This window comes from Acinonyx jubatus, chromosome C1 (assembly GCF_027475565.1).
Source record: "Acinonyx jubatus isolate Ajub_Pintada_27869175 chromosome C1, VMU_Ajub_asm_v1.0, whole genome shotgun sequence".
In the NCBI taxonomy this organism is placed as follows: Eukaryota; Metazoa; Chordata; class Mammalia; order Carnivora; family Felidae; genus Acinonyx; species Acinonyx jubatus.
The window spans coordinates 17,894,928-17,914,466 of NC_069381.1; the positions used below are offsets into that span (position 1 = coordinate 17,894,928).

At 53.1% G+C, this 19,539-nt stretch overlaps 2 protein-coding genes across 17 annotated transcripts in view; one reads left to right on the forward strand and one right to left on the reverse strand.

Annotated features, from left to right (window-relative positions):
• GRHL3 (grainyhead like transcription factor 3) overlaps nt 1-1,790 on the forward strand; it is a 34,660-nt gene extending 32,870 nt beyond the window's left edge. For 3 of the 4 annotated variants that reach the window (XM_027060082.2, XM_053208953.1, XM_053208959.1), the window contains exon 16: nt 833-1,790. In XM_027060082.2, the coding sequence (XP_026915883.2) occupies nt 833-947 (115 nt within the window). In that variant the 3' untranslated portion in view covers nt 948-1,790. The remainder of the gene's footprint in view (nt 1-832) is intronic. The other variant, XM_015075202.3, reaches the window with a different exon arrangement.
• Nucleotides 1,791-5,615: 3,825 nt separating this feature from the next.
• STPG1 (sperm tail PG-rich repeat containing 1) overlaps nt 5,616-19,539 on the reverse strand; it is a 55,259-nt gene continuing 41,335 nt past the window's right edge. For 12 of the 13 annotated variants that reach the window (XM_027060075.2, XM_053209055.1, XM_027060072.2 and 9 more), the window contains 3 exons: nt 17,470-17,635; nt 8,858-9,048; nt 5,616-6,901 (listed from right to left, as the gene is read on the reverse strand). In XM_027060075.2, the coding sequence (XP_026915876.2) occupies nt 6,825-6,901; nt 8,858-9,048; nt 17,470-17,635 (434 nt within the window). In that variant the 3' untranslated portion in view covers nt 5,616-6,824. The remainder of the gene's footprint in view (nt 6,902-8,857; nt 9,049-17,469; nt 17,636-19,539) is intronic. The other variant, XM_053209027.1, reaches the window with a different exon arrangement.

A 19,539-nucleotide genomic window follows, 5' to 3' on the forward strand; every position in this document is an offset into this window, starting at 1 on the left:
CTCTGTGTGGCCCTTGTTCTTGCTGGGCGCAGGGCCCTGCACATGGAACGGCCTTGGCAAATGCTAGTGGGGTGGATGGATGAGTGGCTGCAGACACTCAACTCCATTACAAAGGGAAGCTGGTGTGGTCAGGTCAGGTCACATCTTACTGGGCTCTTCATCAGGGAGGCAGCAGCCAGAGGGGTGTCCTCTGGTTAACACCGTGGCCTTGACCCTCTGCGGAGGCCCACGGCGTGGAGGCTTGGTCCCGCTCAGGTTGGCCCAGGTCCCTGCCTGGAGGGTGTGGGGAGAGAGGACGGAGCCCCTCAAGTCTCTTGTGCCATCTGTGAGATTGCAGCTTCGTAGGGGTGGAACTGAGAGGGCACTCGTGTGGCACCTGCCTGTGGCTCAGGCGGGCACATCTGAGTGACACAATGCAGCCTCCCATTGAACCCAAACCACACTGGTCCACCCACCACACCTCTTGTGCTTGAACTCTCGCTTTGTGCCCGAGTCCTTGGTCCGGCCTGGTGACCAAGGAACACCACATCTTCCACACATCTCACGTCAGCCACTCAGAGTGTCCACACTCGTGTGTATTAGGAGAGGTGGTCTGGCGCAGCGGTGGCCATGGTTGGAGGTGTGGCTCGGCCACTTGGGGATCGTGGCCTCTGCCGTAACGGGGGACAGTGAATACCCGTCTCTGTTGTTCTGACGGTCAGAGGGAAAGTCCAGGAGGTGCCCAAAATGTTGGCACCCAAGAGGTGGTAACCGTTACTGTCATCCTTGTCACCCAGCAGCCCTGAAACAAGGGGCCTGCCACATTCTAGACACATCTCCTCTTCTCTTCCAGAATCTTGGTCAACATGGACAACAACATCATCCAGCACTACAGCAACCACGTCGCCTTCCTGCTGGACATGGGGGAGCTCGATGGCAAGATTCAGATCATCCTGAAGGAGCTGTGAGGCCCAAGCATCCACACCCTCAGACCCCGTGGGGTGGCTCCAGGCAAGGAGCCCCCTGGGGAGTGGCCCATGCCGCACACAACCTCTCCTCATGCCCCAGTGCTGTTACTTGAATGCCCTCCCTGAGAAAAACACATCACAGACCCACAGATGTCAAGGTCAGGAAGGGACCCAGGAGGTATCCTGACCTGAACCCCATCTCATGCTTGAATCTACCCTGGACTTCCTGCCAGCCCCCGCCCAGCCAGAAAGAGTGTCGTCCTGCTTAACGTTCCCATAGCCTGTCTCCTTCTCGGAAGACCCTGCTTTCAGTCCATCTCCTGGTTGGCTGTTCAGATGGTGCCAGTGGACCCTCTTTCCCAAAGCTGACTCGACTCCTGTCCGGCCTGCATTCTTGGTTCTTCCATCAGCTTCAGACTGAGGATCCCTTACCCTTTGGTCAATTAACTTGAAAACTCTTTTGATTTTCAATGCAAACAACTTTTAAATGTTACCATGGTGGAAACACTCTCTTTCTCCCGGATTTCCTTGATACAAGTTGTAAATAATAGAGCTGATTCATTGGAGTGGCTGCTGTATAAAATAACTTCCATGCCTGTTCACTGATGTACACATTTCTTATTTACAATTTTCATTTATGTTATATATATATATATATATAAGTATATATTGTATATATATGCAACATTTTATATTTTTCATGGATGCATTTTTATCATTTCAAAAAATGTGTATTTCACATTCTTGGACTATTTTTTTTAGCTGTTATTCAATTATGCATTTTGTATACTCACGTGGTATTTAGTAATAAAATTCTACCTATGTATTACTTCAAACGCTACACTTGTTCCTTCTGTGGAAGTCTTCCCGGAAGAGAGGGCGAAAGCATATTGGGCCCGCCTCCTCCTCTGTCCTGAGGGTGCTTTACCTGGGCTCCAAGGCTGGTGGCGAGGGCTGGGCACGGGCGAAGCAGAGGTGCCCCCGGGAAGGGAGTGGGATCCTGATGTCCAGATCTGTGTCTCACGCCGCCCCACAGGTTGAAGGTCAAGACCCTAGGACCACTGACTGGAGATGAAGAAGTCCCGGGAAGGACCTCACCCCGCGCGGAGCCCCAGGCTGGGAGCCACGTGACCGTGACCGGCGTTCTCTGCCAGCTCCGCCCCCACGCTCTGGGCCTCACCATTCTCCCCGCAGCTGACTCAGCAGCTCACAAAAGCTGGTGCTCCCGTCTCTTCCCAGCTTCGTGGTCAGTGACATCATGCTGGGACGTTGCCCGGGGAGCATTTACACCACAGACATTGACAACGGCTACAAATCAAGGCCTTTATTCCCTCTAGGGAACAGACGACAAACCTGCCCTTCCTTCCTCCTTTGCCCGCTTCCTAGCGCACGACCACCTCTGGGCCTCAGTTTCTTTGGCTCTGAAATGAGGGGCGCAGGGGGTCTACGCCGCCGGTCATCTGTAACTATCATCTTTAGAGCCCCAGAGCTCACCGCTCGGTCTCAGAGGCCACCTCGAGGTGGGCGGGGGTCGGAGAGCGGCAGCTTCTGAGGACGCTCCAGACTTCAGACCCGCTTTTCCCCTTTTACACGCAAGGGTTTCCCATAAACTTCTGTCTGAACAAAACTTTTTAAAAGATTTGTAAACCGCAGATGCCTCCAACTCTCAGCTCTGACAGCCAGAGCCTGTGGTCCTAATTCCCACTGCCCTGCCTGGAGTCCGCACCAGGACTAGGGTCCCGCCAGTGAGCCAAAGAGCTCAGTAATCAAGAGAAATCAACACAATGTGTTGCTTTTTTTTTTTTTTTTAAATAAAGGCAAAAAAAAAAATCCATGATGAACAAGATATCAAAATTTTGAAGCCAGGATCAGCATCACTGATGTTTCCTTTGGCCTCAGCCACCAATATGGCCTGCACGGCACTGCTCAGGGGACCCTGTGGGCATCCGGAGATGCCGTGTCCACTCCCAGCCTCGCCGCTGCTCTGACACCTCCCGAGAAGTGAGAGCAGGATGACGTGTGAGGATGGAAGGACAGAGTGTGTGCGGAGTGCCGGCACATCCACGCGTGCCAGAGGTGCTCAGCATCTGTGTCCTTCCTTCAGAGCTTCCTGCCGGCTCCCTGCCCCCCTCCCAGAAGCAGGCTGGGAAGCAGGCAGGTGGTGCTTCTCGACCTTGGTTTGCACCCTGGAATCACCTGGGCAGCTTTTATCCCTCTCCCCACCGGCCAGACCCCACCCTGGAGCACTTAAATCAGAATTTCTGGGGGTGGGCCCAGACCTCAGAACTCGTTAAAGCACCACTCCACCCACCCCCGTGATTACAATGTGCAGTCAAGGTCCAGAACCACTGCTCTAGAGAGGCCATAATTATACAGGCCTTGAACTTGAAGCCTTTGTCATCCTGCAGTGTCTGGCCGAATTAGCACCCACAAGGAATCAGTACCCGTGCATAGCTTGCTGCAACGTTCGGGAAGGGAGCCGGGCAGCTCCATACCCACACGTTGGCCAGCAGCCACCAGGGCTCAGTTCTCAGCAAAGCCACCACGTGATGAGACCAGGGCCGTTGGTGCCTAGAAAGGCCGTGGGGACCTCAAAGAGAGCCCTGCAGGGCTTGAGGAAATTCAGCCCTGCCCTCAGAGAAGTCAGGGGGCAAGGGCAGCCCCTGAGCCTGACAGCTGCCATTCTAGGACTGTCTCTTGCTCCAAAGAGTAAACGGGGGGGAAAGGAGTGAAGGAAAGTCCTTTGCAAACAGGAGTCACTTTGGAAAGGTGGCTGTCAGCCGGTAGGGAGGGCATCCCCTGCCTGGTAGCTCTCCCCTAGATGGCAAGTTGCCAGTGATGGGGGGAAAGGGAATGAATGAATAAGTGACGGAATGAGAAGAAAGGAGGGAGGGAGGGCGCAGGGAGGGAGGAGGGAAAGTAGGTAAACAGCGGACGGGCCAACAAATGGCCAGAGTTAAGCAATTAAGTGTATTTACGAGACCCTCGCTACCCTAAGTGTGGTCCACGGGCCAGCAACATCGGCGTTGCCCGACAGCTTGTTAGAAATGTTTACACCTAAAACGAATACAGTGTGATAAGGTCAATTATATCTCAATTAAAAAAAAAGAAAATGAAATGCAGGCTCTCAGGCCCCACCGCAGACCTACAGAATCTGCCCTTTAACGAGATATCCAAATGATACGCATGCCCACTAAAATTTGGAAAATACTTTATTCAGCTATCAGTGTATCCTAGCCTGAACTACACACATCATAATCACGCTGAGAACTTTTTTTAAGATTTTAAGTAATCCCTACGCACAATGTGGGGCTCGAACATGCAACCCTGAGATCAAGAGTTGCACGCTCTACCGACTGAGCCGGCCAGGTGCCCCTACTAAGAACTTGAATAAAGATACCAATGCTCAGGGGGCGCCTGGGTGGCTCAGTCGGTTGAGCCCTCTGACTTCGGCTCAGGTCACGATCTTGCAGTTGATGAATTCGAGCCCCGCGTGGGGCTCTGTGCCGACAGCCTAGAGCCTGAAGCCTGCTTCAGATTCTGTGTCTCCCTCTCTCTCTGCCCCTCCCCCGCTTGTTCGCATACTCTCTCTCTCTCACTCTCTCTCAAAAAGTATACATAAACATTAAAAAAGAAAAAAAAGATACCAATGCCCAGGCCCAGACCCTACCTCAGATCAGTTAAATCAGAGCTCTGAGGGTTGGGGCCTGGGCAAGGCTATCTCTGTAACAGCTCCCAAGTGATCATAACAGCCAGGGTTTGAGAATCCCTGGGCTGGATGGAGCTGTGAGCAGCAAACGACATCTTTAGAGAGACTAGACATGGTCAGGACAGACCCTCTGAGCTCAGGGCCTCACCTCCAATCGTGTCTTTGACAGAACACAGATTCAGACTGGCTACGAGCAGCCCTGACACTCTTTTTCCCAGAGTCCCCTCTTTCCTGACCCCACTTGGAGGGGTCTCCTCTGGAGAGACAGTATTCACCTGCCGGTGCTCGGCCCAGCTGCCGAGAGGGAGGAGAGGCCTGTCTCGTTTTCCCGTACATGTCCCCACGGAGACCCCCGGGCCCACAGAGACCAGACCCCAAGGCCGGCTGCTTCTAGCCCAACGGTCTGCTAAAAACCAAGGCGCGGGGATCTGGCCCCGTTGTCAAGAGTCTGGGGTCAAAGAAAGGTACAACTTTGAAAGGGTCTTCCAGAACTTCTAGCACCCAAGTGGACAACTGACGGCCTGCAGAAGTCTTCTTTAGCCCCAGCAAGCAATTCGAAGTTGCAGTGTGGTTGTCCGCGTCTCAAATCAGGAGATCTGGCATTTTAAATATTCCCCAGACTGTGTGGAAAGTGGGCCGATCTGGCACCAGTGATCTGGAGCCATGTCGGACGCCCCTTCAGCCCAGCAGCCTCGGCTCCCACACCCCATCCCTGCCCCTCACTGTTTTGCCCCATGTGCCGCCTGCCCGGCCCCCGCGAGTGTCAACCTTGAGCCCCGGAATTCGAACCTGACTCTTTACCTTCGAGAAGGAGCTCCGGACCTGACAGGATGGGAGCACGGGGCGTCCCGCCTCGAGGTCCAGGTGGCATCGCTCTTAACGAGGTGCCCCAGGCCACCCCCCGCCCGTCCCGACGCAGCGGGCACTTGAGGGAATCTGAGGTTCACAAAAAGGCCAGCTTTGGCGAGGTGCAAGAAGTCGGTTTAATTGGATATGGTATTCCATCCTTCTCCCTCCCTCTTCCTCACCCACCCCTCCCCACAGGGGGGGCCAGTCAGCGGCCATTCTGACGGGAAGGCCACTCACCCTCTGGTCACAGAGCAAAGTCAGGGGAGGGGCCCCGGGAGTGAGGGGCCTGGACTCCGTGGGGAGCGGGGAGGGGGCTGCATAAGTGCCTTCCGCTTGCAGAAGTGAACGACAACATCAATATTTGGGAAAGGAGGGGACGTGTGGTTTCTTCTATTCCCCCTTGGTTTCTTTGGGAATCTCTCCCTCTTGCCGGGGGAAACGGACGTGGCAGGTCAGAAAAGATTCATCAAAGGCTGTGTCAAACTTGAGCAGGAGGCCTGGGAGGAGACGGAGGCCAGGCCCGGGGATAGGAAAGTCCCAGTAAAAGAAAGAACCCGCAGGCACCAAGCGGTGCCTCCCTGCCCCCTTGCCCCCTCAGAATGCTGTTTCCAGGGCTCTGGCTCCAGCAGCGACCTGCCCACGTGTGCTGTTGAATGCCGGGCCACTCAACGGATGTGGTGGCCTTCTCCTGAAGGTGGGTACCGAGCACAAGTGACCACGGTGACTGGGGCCATGCTCTTCCTGAAGGTGAGGTGCGTAGGCTTAGCTGGGGGCCCGGGCCCAGGCAACCCCCTTGAGTCTGTCACAAGCACCTCTGGGCCTTTCCGGCTCCCGGAAGTCAAGGGTGAAGGATGGGAGTTGTGCCCGGGCCGCGGTCCTGTGCGGTCCACCCAGCAGGTACAGTCTGGACCTCGAGCCCTGGCCCAGCGTCAGGCTTCTAGATGGGGAATCTGTCCATGGCAGCCTTCTTCCTCGAGCCTGAGCTTCAGGAACCTCTTACATCTGCGGAGAGGACTGCACATCCCAGCACGGGCAGGTGCATGGCAGGTAACCGAGGGCTCTGTCCACCCCTCATTTCTGCTCAGGGAACCACTGGAGTCATTGGAGGCGGGTGTCCAATCTCCAGGAGGCAGTTCAAGACAAGGACAAACGCAGCCTCCCAGCTCCACGCCAGCCACGGGGGACGGGGGGCAGGGGCAGATCTGCCCTCCAAGTCGTCGTCTGTCACACACGAGATGGGCATTCTCTGAATGAACGTCCTGGGGGGCCTGGGTGAGGCAGCTGGTGGCCAGGGTTCTCCCCGAGCTTGTGTGGGGTCCCTACAACACTGGGATCCATTTGTTGTCCTCGTTGTAGAGAAAGGACTGTTTTCCAGGGAATTCTGGCTTGTACGTGGCTGTGAGGGGAGAGAGAGAAAAAGACGGTATTAAGAGGGAAGAGGCCCGTTGCCCAAGCCCCTGGCATTCTACATCAGAGCTGGCGATGTCGGGGCACCCCTGCCCTGGTCCCTGCAACTTACAAGTGGGGAGGCAGAGAGGGGAAGGGATTGGCCCAGCCGAGGCAGGACTTGAACCCCGGCTTCCAGCCTTTAACTCCCTAACAGGAGAACATTTACAAAAGAGTTTTCGATCAGATTTGATAAAGAAAAAAAAAAAAGGAGTAAAACAATACTCTTCAAGAAGCAAGGTGTCAGCTTGATAGGGTTTTGTTTTTCTTTAGTCCAGAAATTTCCAGAAGGGTGCCTGGCTGGCTCAGTTGGTAGAGCATGTGACTCTTGGTCTCAGGGTTGTGAGTTCAAGCCCCACACTGGGTGTGGAGCCTAGTTTTAAAAAGGAAAGAAAAAGAAATTTCCAGAAAAGTGAAAACCTTGACAACTGCAAGCACTTTCCGTAGGAGACCAGCTGCCAGGACCACACAGGGGTGACTAGAAACTCTCATACCGATGCCGATTCGGCCGACGAGGGTCCAGGCAGATCCACACCCACGGGAGGCCAAGCAGGCATGTGGCTCACTCCCAGGCCAGTCCTCCGGGAAACCCACCTAGATGCAGGTGGTCACAGCAGCAGGAAGTGGCCTGCACCTGTGTGCCAGGTGCCCCACACCATGTGCAGCAGACACTCAGAAAAAGCTCCTAGATGCCTGGACCAAACAGGGTCAGACAAGGCTCCTCACCGGTCCCCAGGCCTTCTGGAGCCCGCTGCTTGATTGGAGCGTGAGTACATTTGCCCCACCCTGCGGGGTCCTGCCTGGACTGACCAGGTGACCCCAAGGTCAAACCGCTGCAGTCTTCTTGACTTGGTTATCATTCCATTTCCAAGGCTGGAGCCATAAGGATGACTCTCCCTGTCCCGTCCACCTTACGCTTTACTCACCGGTATGTTTGGAGGGGAAGGTGTCTCCCCTACCAGACTGACACCTCTGGGGGTAACACCAGGCTAAGTCACCGTTGTCCCCCAGGGGAGGAGCGTCATCAGCGCTCCCTGGACGACTGATTTGGACAGACCTAGCAGCCACCCCGGCTCTGCCTTCCTCCTCCCCCACCGCCTGCCCACCAGGACACGCTGTCCAGTCCCCAGCGCCACCAGCTCCGGCCAATGTCAGGGAGGAGCAAAGAGCTAAGGGGCTGTGAGAGAGCTACAAAGAGGTCAGGGAGTCTAGAGACCACGCGCTGGAACAGGCCCCTCAGGCTATTAGCTCTCACGAAGGTCCCAGAGGCGACAGGGTCCCACGGCTTCAGCCATCTGCAAAGAGGGCTCGGAACCCGACAGCTCACGGGAGCTGCTCCAGTGAACAGTCCCCGGCTTGTTTCACGACAACAGGGCACAGGGGGGGAAACGGCGTGGCGCTCTGCCCTGCCGCTCTCTCACTGTGGCTCAGTGCACAACGTGCTCTCCAGGTCTTCCCCAGCTATAAGGTGACTTTGCCAGATCAGGCCAGTGATTTAAGTACTTTCAAGAACGGTGAAATTGTTGACCCATCTGACAAAGTGCAATGGCCCCTTTCTCCAAAATAATAGTAATAATGACAATAGTAATAATGTCTTCATGCTCCAAATCTGCAGGCAGTCTCAGAGTCACAGACCCCTCTGGGGGTCCGGATCCCATCTCCGAGCCTCTCGGACATTCACGGTCATTGGTTATGAACCCCTGGACGGGATTAACTCCAAGAGTCCTTTCACCTTAAAGAAAATCCTTTCATACTCCAAAAGCGCAGGCCTAAAAGTCTTCCGGATCGACTCTAACCTCTGTAACCTTCTTGGCAAACATCCCGTAAATCAGTGACATTTGATGGCCCAGGAATGACAAACACTTCCAGATTTGGTTTTTACAATCATTTAAAATAATCCTCTGACCTGGGCCGGGCAGGCCTGGCTGGGACGGGGCTGCTGTCCACCGGCTGGTGTTGGACGCAAACGATGCGCTGGAGGTGAAGTGTCTGGGGGGCCCCTCGTAGTCCACGATCTCGTACTGACCGGGGCCTGGAAGAGGCGGCTTCGGGGGCAGGGGCGAAGGCTGGGCAGAGAAGTTCAGGAGGGGGTTTCTCCTGCAAAAAGAGACAAAATGTGAAGACGGTGCTCAGGCAGTCTGCTGGGGAAACGGTTGTTTTTAGACGTGGCCAAGACCTGCCCAGCACCGAGTCGTCGGGGCGGCTGGGCAGGGCCGTGGCTCCACTGCCGGGGAGTCGGGGGCCCCCGGGCCTCAGTGTTCTCTTCTGCGCGGTGGTGGTTCTCACAGTACTTTCCTCATAGGCTTACCGCCAGGGTTCAACGGGATGAGGCATCTGTAACACAGAAGTCGGGGCAGCGCCCAGCACAGTGAGCGCGCGGCACGAGGTGTTGCAGATGATGTCGTTGAACTAACCAGAGAGGGCAGACACGTGCCAATTCTGATCACCTGGTGGCGCCCAGCTGGGGCTCCGTGTAGAGAACTCCGGCCTCGCATGGGCTCTAAGGAAAGAGCATGGGTGATCCACTTGTGATATCTGCCATGGCCAGGAAGTGGGACGAGGCATCCTGAATTCCAAGGATTTGCCATCCTAAGACTAGTAGATCTCAAGAGACCATTCCAGCACGGGCATGCCGAATCCTACTAAGTATCTTCCTGGCAAGGCAGGACGTGGGAGTGGAAATCAAGAGACCTCTGCACAACACTTACCTTTTGTGGACACCTTTGGAAGCAAGGGCATTTAAAAAAAAAGGTTTTTTTTTTAATGTTTGTTCTTGAGAGAGAGAGAGACACACACACACACAGAGCGTGAGTGGGGGAGGGTCAGAGAGAGAGAAAGAGGGTGACGCAGAAATCAAAGCAGGCTCCAGGCTCTGAGCTGTCAGCACAGAGCCCGACGCGGGGCTCGAACTCACAAGTTGCGAGATCATGACCTGAGCCGAAGTCGGACGCTTGACCGACTGAGCCACCCAGGCGCCCTGGAAGCAAGGGCATTTTAAAACTTGGAGAGCTAGAGGGGACCTAGAGATGTCTTATCCACCCTCCTTATTGTGCTAAAGAAACTGGCACTCAGAGAGAGAAAGTATGTCACCCAAAGTCACCCAGCAAATGAGTGGTAACGACAACACCAGAACTTGAGTCTCCGGGGCCTGGCAATTTGGGGAAGGCATCATGGCAGAGGGGACTCTTTGAGTTTTAGAGTCACGCAGACCTGCATCTGAATTCCTGTCATCCCACTTACTGGCTGTGGGACCTCAGACAAGCCCCTGGACCTCTCTATGCCTGCAGGAGGGAGAAATCGCACCCTCTCTTTATAAGGGAGGTCAAGAATGGAGGAAAGGTATGGAAGGACCGAGCAGAGCCCCCAGTAAGTGCTCAATAAAAGTGGCCACTGTTATGATGATGCTCCTGGAAGCCACTGCCTCCTGCTTGGTCTTAGAGGACGAACCAGGCTCAGGAAAGAGACGCCAGGGTCCCCCCCCCCCCCGCCCCCCACAGACTCACCTGAGGCAGGCCAGCCGGCCAGGGGAGGCCCCTGAAAGTCATGGTAAATCTGCCGGAGGCTCACATCTAATAATGGAGGCACAGCTGGCGTGGATGCTTCTATTTAGAACAAAGGTGCCCACAGAAAAAGGAGAGAAAACATTGCCTCTTTCTTCCCCTCCAGCTGACATGGGCGAACTGGTTATAGTGTGTGATCAACCACTTCTCCCCTCGGAGATAAAAGCTGGCTTCTCCTTGTTCTGGCTTCTGTCGCCCCTTCAAAGCACCCCCAGAAATTGGATGAGTGTGTCACTGGCATCCCTGAGAGACAGGCTGGATTCCTCACCGCCGCAGCTGGAACGAGCCAACCATTGCATGAGGTCACCCCATCGGTCTGGCTCACGCCCTCGCCCTGATCTTCGAGAAGGCCATGAGGTATGTACGTTCCTAACCAGGAACAGCCTGTAGGTGGCTGGGCCCGTGTCTCATCAGGATTCTTGGCCAGAGGGGTTAGAGCGGTCCCGTGCCCTCCACTCCGTCAGCGTGCCCAGGAGAGGCTCAGCTGTGACAGCTCAGCTGCCCGGACCTTTAAAGAGTGCCAGGGGCACCTGGGTGGCTCAGTCGGTTAAGTGTCCGACTCTTGGTTTCACCTCTGGTCATGATCTCACAGTTCGTGGGTTCGAGCCCCGCCTCAGGCTCTGTGCTGGCAGCATGGAGCCCGCTTGGTTTTCTCTCTGTCTCCCTCTCTCTCTCTCTCTGACCCTCCCATACTCTCTCTCTCTCTCTCCCTCTGTCTCAAAATACATCAATAAACTTAAAAAATAAATAAAGAGTGCCAGCCACGTGTGCAGCTCTGTGCCAGGCACTCTGTGCTAAGACACAGACCCTGAATGCTCCCAAGGGCTTGACAATTCACGGCTAGCGACAGTCGTGACTGGTGACAACTTAAGGAAGTACAGGCTTTGCACCCAAACTTGGGTTTGAATCTGCACTTCCCCACTCACCAGCTGTGTGTCCTTAGAGACGTCTCCTAGCCTCCCTGAGGCTCAGTTTCTTCATCTGTAAAGTGGGGGATAATAATACCTTCCATCCAGGATTGTTATGAAGTTTAACTGGTGCTTTCTTTACTTGTATTAGTATGTGGTTTTTTTTAAGCATGAAATGTTAGAATAGAGGTAAAAACACTGCACTGAGAGAGAGAGAGATTCCCACTAAGTGAACCCAGAAATCTACCCTAGAAGAGATAACCTTTGCCCTGAAAAGTAAGCAGGGAATTCTTCAGGTAGAAGAGGTGGGGGAGGCGGCATTTCTAGCAGAGGAAACAGGAGGGGCAAAGGCACGGACAAGGCACGAGCTGTGGCTGCACGTGGCAGGAATTGGGACAGGGAGGCAGAGGCCGAGCCTCCCAGACTGCCTTCAGCCCTCAATGCACCCAGGACTTCTAGGCTGTTCACCTGCTTCTGGCCATCCACCCTCAGAGACCCTGAGCGAAGCCGAAGGAAAAACTCCTAACCCAGCCTAATCCCCTAGGCCCCTTGCTCCCATTTGACCTTCCAGAAACACGCAACACAGATTCAGTCTTCAGCCACTCCACGCCTTGGCCCGTGCTATTCCTTCTGCCAGGAGCACCTACTGTCCCTGCAAACTCTGATCATTCTTCCCTTCTCATGTCCTTCTGGGAAACTTCTGTGGCCACTGCCCTCCCCCTCCCCCTCCGCCACCTCTCTTCCTGTGGCTCCACAGAGGAGCATGGGATCTGGAGGCAGCCGGACCTGCATGCCACTCCCTGCCCCACCAGCTTCATCTGTATTCTACGTGACAGTAGTCAGTGCCCTGCAGGGGCGCCGGGATGGCACTAAGGGACATCCGTCAACGCTCTTAGCTCCGTGTGGCTGAGCCCTCGCGATGTTCTAGCCACTCCGCACAGAACGTGCTGGGTTTCCTACGCTCCTTATGTGCCCAGCTCTTTATGGCAGGGGACTGCGTGTGACTCATCTCTGAGGCCCCCTCCCTACTCCCAGGACATTTGCTGAACTGTAGGGAAAACAGAGAGGTTGCACCAAGTAGGGGAGCCCAGACATCTGAGCCCCACCTGACAGTTTTATCATCGTCCAGGGCTGCTCCCTCCACGGCGAGGTGGGGCTGGGCAGATCACAAAGGTCCGGCTGGATCAAACCCAGGCCAGCCCTCAGTGCATTGTGACCGGAGCTTTTATGAGCCTCATTGCTCAGTTATAAAAGCCAACTGGGTCCTGCCCCGTAGAAAGAAAACATCTATCAAAGGCTCTGAGTTGGCCACAACTGGATTAAGTATGTTTGCAGCTTCCAATGTGAGCTGTTTGCAAATCGCCCGAGAATAATGAATGTCGCAGAGGACTCAGCAGGTCACTGGGGGAAGGCATCTGAGACCCCTCCGGACACTCCCAGGCATCGGCACGATTCACTCTGCCTCGGGGATTCCCAGGGTCGGGGAGGGATAAAGGGGCAATTTTTTCTCATCATTAAAGGGCAGCTGGTTGCCTCTGGGGTGGAATGCACTCTCTGTTTAACAGGGTAGAGGGTGACAGATTACAGCGCTTGGGAAGAAGCATCCCATATCTAATTGAAAATCCCAGGGGAACGTTAGGTGGGTCATCGTAATTACCCAGATTGGAGCGGGGCCAACAGGGTTTGATTCTTCAGCTCTGGCTGTGGCAGGACAGCGTGTCTGTGCAAAACCAGTGGCTTAAAAATTCCAGGAAGTAGATCAAGGGTTAGGAAGATGTCAGTGGGCGTTTCCCCTCGTTGCTGACGACAGCACCCGGGAGGGACCGTTTTGATCTCCAAAATAGCCCTTCTCCTGACTCACCCTGATTCACTGAGCCATCACTGTGACACTTCTCTTCTCTCCTAAAGACTCCCCTGGGAGCTGATAAATGCCCTTAGCTTTGAGTCGGCAAGGTGGCCACGGCAAAGAGACACCTGTGCCCTGTTCTTCAGTTAGGGAGCCCAGAAACGGTCATCCTAACACCCTGCCAGCCCTTAGCACAGCATCTGCCCTCCGAGGGCCACCCAAGAAGCACCAGGTGAGCGCAGAGGACCCGCTCACAGACCTCAATAAAAATGCAAGTTACATGTATGGAAAGCTTACCGTGTGCCAGACCCAGTGAGTTATGTGAGTTATTTTAGCCTTGCAAGCACATTATGAAGTGTTCATTTCACGATCTGCAGGGTTGAATTTGAATTTCTGGGAGTGAGGTGACCCCCCCTCCCCGCCCCCAGGCCCCCAGAGCTGGCAAGTCGGGAGGCTCGGCGCTGGCCTGACTTGGAGCCTGTGCTTTCCACCAGGCCACATTGCCTCCGCAGCCCATTCTCAGCTCTGCAGGCTGGGCCAGGGGAGTGGAGACAAGACAGGCCCATGCCTGGCCCCCTGCCGGCCTCCCGACCATTCCCAGGACATCACCCAACCCTCCCCTCCCTGGGCTTCACTTTTGTTGGTGGGGAACACGGGACTAACAACTGTAGGGGTAAGTAACATCTCCCGATTCTGCGTCCTCAAGAAAGCAGAGCCGAAAGATTATTTTTGCAGGCTAGGACCCTCCCCTCCAGATAGGGAGCCAAGTGTTCGCAATCGTAGACAAATAAGGACAGGCCTCAAATCACGTCACATGGGTGTGACGCCTGTGTTTGCCCAAAAGCAACATGCGAGGTTTCTCAGTTGCCCCGCGCAGCCCCGGAGAGCTAAATGTGCTCAGGCTTAGCGTGGATAAAGTCCCAACGAAGTCACATAGAGATGGGGAGGAAGCAACGCAGACCTTCTCAGGGCCCTGAGGATCCCAGCAGGTGGCCCCCAGCTCCTGTCCCTCTCTTCCCTCCAGGGACACAGGAGAGGAAACAGAACACCAGTTTGAGAGACAGGAGTCTGGATTCTCCCTCCATACCACGACATCCAGCTGTATCTTTTCCTTATATTAACCCATTTCTTCATTATTCAACATAAGCAGATGGATGTTTATTTAGGCTAACCCAAAGCACACTTGAGTTTTATCTTTTTGTTTTTTAAATACAATTACAGATTGTCAGCTTCATCCTTTCCATGTCAATTACAAATTTATATATTTTGGGCGCGCCTGGGTGGCTCAGGTGGTTAAGCATCCAACTTCGGCTCAGGTCACGATCTTGTGGTTCATGAGTTCGAGCCCTGCCTCGTGCTCTGTGCTGACAGCTCAGAGCCTGGAGCTGCTTCGGATTCTGTGTCTCCCTCTCTAGCTCTCTGCCCCTCCCCCACTTGCACGCACTCTCTCTCTCTCTCTCTCTCTCTCTCTCTCTGTCAAAAATAAACAAACATTAAAAAATTTCATTTTTTAATGTTTACATATTTTGGGCCTCCTTTGGGAGTCCAGGCTGGTTCTACGTTCACTGCCCCGCAATATGCTCTCCTGAATGCCATGGTGAGCAAGCACAGGGTCGTGGAGTGTTGGAAACGAAGAGACTTCCCCTCTTTTCCCACATGATGAAATGAAGGCTGAGGGAGGTGCTAAGAGCCACCTCGACCATAGGGGCTGTTAACCAAATGTCCTGCCCAGGGCACCATCCACTCACCAGGGTGAACCCAAGTGGGGGGTCTATCTACTCACCAGGGTGAACCCAAGTTTAAGAGACATTGGGTTTAGTAGGGTTTGGGGTTTTTTGTTGTTGTTGTTGTTGTTGTTTTACGTCGGGACATCTCAGAACCTTTAATTAGGCCATGCACACAGTGATGCTCCCAGAGGTACAGGGTTCATATGCAGGGCTTCCTAGACTTATTAACCAAAGATCTGTCACTCGCAAAGCCCCACAGAGAGCCAGTGATCCCCAGACACCCCCAGACACACCAGCACCACCGCACTGCACCTGCTGGAAAGACTGCTCTCGGGATCTGTGTGGCCACACAACCTTGGGGCCATATGCTCCAGCATTCTGCTACCCCTCCTCTGCCTTGCTCTGGAGTTGTTCCCAGGTGAGCCTAGCTAAAGGCGTGTACAGTGCCCTGTTCACCCGAGCACCCCCACGGCCTCCGGCACAGACCCAGAAACCTACAGGGCCTGTTGACTAACAGACGCAAATGCCGTGAGATGGGAATTATCCCCAACCACTCGTTCAAACTTCAGCAAAGGCCACACAGCACTTCTCTGGGGCAAGCGGTTCAACGCTGAGTATTCTCCACTCTCCTTCTCACCATTTCCTCAAAGAAGCTTCCAGATTCGAGCTAGGAGCCTGAGCGGCTCGCGCCAAGCAACAGCCGTCCCCTGTACGCTCATATGCCTATAGGATACGGAACAGCAGCAGCTCTAACGATAACATTTCTCGTCTAACCCTCACAGAAGCCCTACGAGACGAGACTCTTATCCCCGCTTCATAACTGGGAGACAGGCTCGGAGAGAAGAAAGGGACAGAGCCGTGACTCACGCCCAGGTCTGCTGACTCCGAAGCCTGTCCTCTTACCCACTCTCTTCGTCGGGACAGTAAGGGAAGGTGTGCAGGGGTGCCCTGAGCCAGCCCGGAGGCGGTAAGTCCCTGGTGTTCAGAGAGAGCGTGTTCCTGGAGACTATCCTGCCCCGGTTTTGAGCCCTGGAGCCCGTGAAGGCTCAACCTGCAGAACCCAAGAACCGAAGGGCAGAAGGGACTTCTCCAGTGGATGCCATCTGAGGTCTGGATCCCTTCTCCAGATCCTAAGTCTGGCACGGAAGGTTCATCTCCTGCTCCTCTCCCCCCACCCCATCTCCTTGTCCTGGACTGATGGTCAGAGTATATGCCCAATGTTGTCAGTCTCCCGGGTTGCCTGGACGTCTGACCCACTGTGGGTATGAGCCTGACCACCTGCCTGACCTCTTTGGAGGGGTCTTCTGCAGGTCAGCCTGCCCAGTGGCCAATCCTGCCTGCAGAGGACTATACCCGGGTGAGGCCTCAGATGGCGACAGGCAGACTGACCTGGCAGTTAGTTCCACAAGTTCTAGAACCATCTGAGGAATAAGTAAGCCCTGTGAACCTTCGAACCTGTTAGGTGAAAGTAACATTAAATGCACCGGATATTAAACATGTTAACACAAATCCTGGGCTTCACTTTTTAAATTGGTGTGAATATTGTCACCTTCTCACCTGCTACATGCCAAACATATATTATAAAATCTGAAAGCAACACTATGAGACATGGACTGTCCCCACTTTGCTTCACAGATGAGGCCTTGGAGGTTCAGAGGGCTTAGTACCATGGCCAAGGTCACACAGCATGAAAACAGCATAGCTGAAGTTCAAATCCAGCAGGTCTGACCAACTCCAAAGTCCGGACTTCCAGCTTATCAGTGCAAAACTCGAACGGCCCCGTGCTGCTGTATATCCTGCTACCCCAGTAGAGATTTTATGTTATAAAAGTAGAATCATGTCGGGGCGCCTGGGTGGCTCAGTTGGATGAGCGTCCGACTTCGGCTCAGGTCATGATCTCGTGGTTCGTGAGTTCGAGCCCCGCGTCAGGCTCTGTGCTGACAGCTCAGAGCCTGGATCCTACTTCCAATTCTGTGTATCCCCCCCTCTCTCTCTCTGCCCCTCTCCCGCTCGTACTTTGTCTCTCTCTCTCAAAAATAAATAAGCATCAAAAATTTAAAAAAAAAAAATATAGAATAATGTCAGCACCAGGATAAACACAACATCATGAGGAATGCGGAAAGATCCAGACAGTCCTGAGCCTGATTCCTAGCGGCATTTCAAGTTAGCTGTGTGGACTTAGGCAGCTCCTTAGCTGCCCTGAAGCCTACCTATGAAGTAAGAATAATAATTCTTGCAACCGGGGTACTACGATGGTTGAATAGGATGCTAAGTTCCTGGTGCATAGTAGTTGCTCAATAAATATCATGCATTCAGCAAGTATTTCCTGAGCACCTACTATGTCACAAGGGCCCCTGGAGAGTGAGTGACCTGGCGCCATGTTCTGCCAAGCAGTGACACCCCTTCCTTTTCTGCTCATGTTGGGTCCTTTCCCAGAACCGCCTTTCAAAAGAAAGATCAGAATAATCAGGACTCACGGGAAAAGAGCCTTTTTCAGAATTTTGATGTGGTCATTAGGGTTATAATAAGCAGGTCCCGGGCCTGTTGATGTCAGTTTTAATCCACGTCCAGTTTTTGATTTAAAACAAGACGTCAATACCTTTGGCGACTGCTTCACGAGGGATTCGTTGATATTATAATGCCCTAAGAAGAAAGACATTTTAAAACAGAGTAAGGAACTTGTCCCAAATAAATAAAAAGCAGTACCTTACACCTAAGAATACATTTAATGACTATAAGGTGGGATCACTCCAAGATGGTCAAATGGGAGGGCTGCCTGAAAAATAATACCCTTTATTTTTTATTTTTTTTTAATGTTTTCATTTATTTTTGAGACAGAGAAAGACAGAGCTTGAGCGGGGGAGGGGCAGAGGGAGGAAGACACAGAATCTGAAGCAGGCTCCAGGCTCCGAGCTGTCAGCACAGAGCCTGACGCGGGGCTCGAACTCACAAAGCGTGAGATCATGATCTGAGCTGAAGTCGGATGCTTAACCGACTGAGCCACCCAGGCGCCCCGAAAAATAATACCCTTTGGAGAACATGGGCCATGTGCATCACATACTTAGCTCATTGAATCCTCACAGAAGCCCAGCTACATGGGTAATTGTCACCTCCATTCCAAAAAGGAGGAAATGAAGACTCAGAGATAGTGAATAACTTGCCCCCCACATTTCATTTAACTAGGAAGTAGGCCCAGTTTCCTCCGCTATAAGGTAAGAATAATTCTTCCAACAACAGTAATATTTTAGTTCCAGGCGTATAGTCGTTGTTTAGTAACTATTATGCAATCAACAAATATTTATTGAGCACCTACTACGTGGGCCCAGGGCCACCTGTCTCCAAAGTCCATGCTTTCCCACTATGCCCTGCTTCAAGAGAGAATAAAATTAACTTGCTTCAAGGAGGAAGACAATGACCCGGGCTGGGGGGAAGTAAAGGCAGTCTCCTCTAAATTGTCAGAAGCCCTGCCGGTGGGTGCAGGTGTTTTTCAAATGCAAAGCAGCGGTGCAGAGCAAAAGCCTTGAGGACATCTGGACCTACTACTCAGAAATTAAGGGAATTATTCAACATGCAGGAAAAGCTCTAAGCGTAGAGACTCACGTAACAGCAGTAACTGCAGTGTGAGAAGGGCTAAGTGGCCTGAATGTCCAAGGCCAGGGGTACTGTCGTGGGAACAGCAGCCCGACCCGGTGGAATATGAGCCTGGACACAACAAATATGGAGACCAGAAGCCACACGGCAATGTTTTGGAAAAATAAAGGTGAGTGAAAAAAAGCAAAATAATGCCTAAAATTTCCCATACTATGATGATGTCTAGGTACAAATGGATACATCTGAATAAAAATAGGTGGGGGACACCTGGGTGGCTCAGTCAGTCGAGTGTCGTGTCGGAATTCAACTCTGGTCATGATCTCACGGTTCATGAGTTCGAGCCCCGCGTTGGGCTCGCTGCCGTAAGCAAGGAGCCTGCTTCAGGGATCCTCTCTTTCTGCCTCTCCCCTGCTCTCTCTCTCTCAAAAATAAATACACCTTAAAAAAAACAGATGGGAACCCAGAAAAGTGGAAGCGATTACATTAGTGTAATTAGTAATTACAGTTACACTATGGGCGGGAAAAATATTTCAAATTTTCTAAACATGGTGAAGTTGACTTTGTTTTCAATAAAAATGTACTTTTCTTTTTTTTTTAAGTTTTTTTTTTTTTAATGTTTATTTATTTTTGAGACAGAGAGAGACAGAGCATGAACAGGGGAGGGTCAGAGAGAGAGGGAGACACAGAATCTGAAACAGGCTCCGGGCTCTGAGCTGTCAGCACAGAGCCCGATGCGGGGCTCGAACCCACGGACCGCGAGATCATGACCTGGGCTGAAGTCGGACGCTCAACCGACTGAGCCACCCAGGCGCCCCAAAAATGTACTTTTCCATTGCAAAAGTACTGAAAACAATATGGTACGTATTAGAAAGATTTTATTTAAATGATAATACCAGTGGTGGCAAAGGTGGGGAAAAACAGTTACCTCACAGCAGCAGGAGGAAACTAATCCCTCT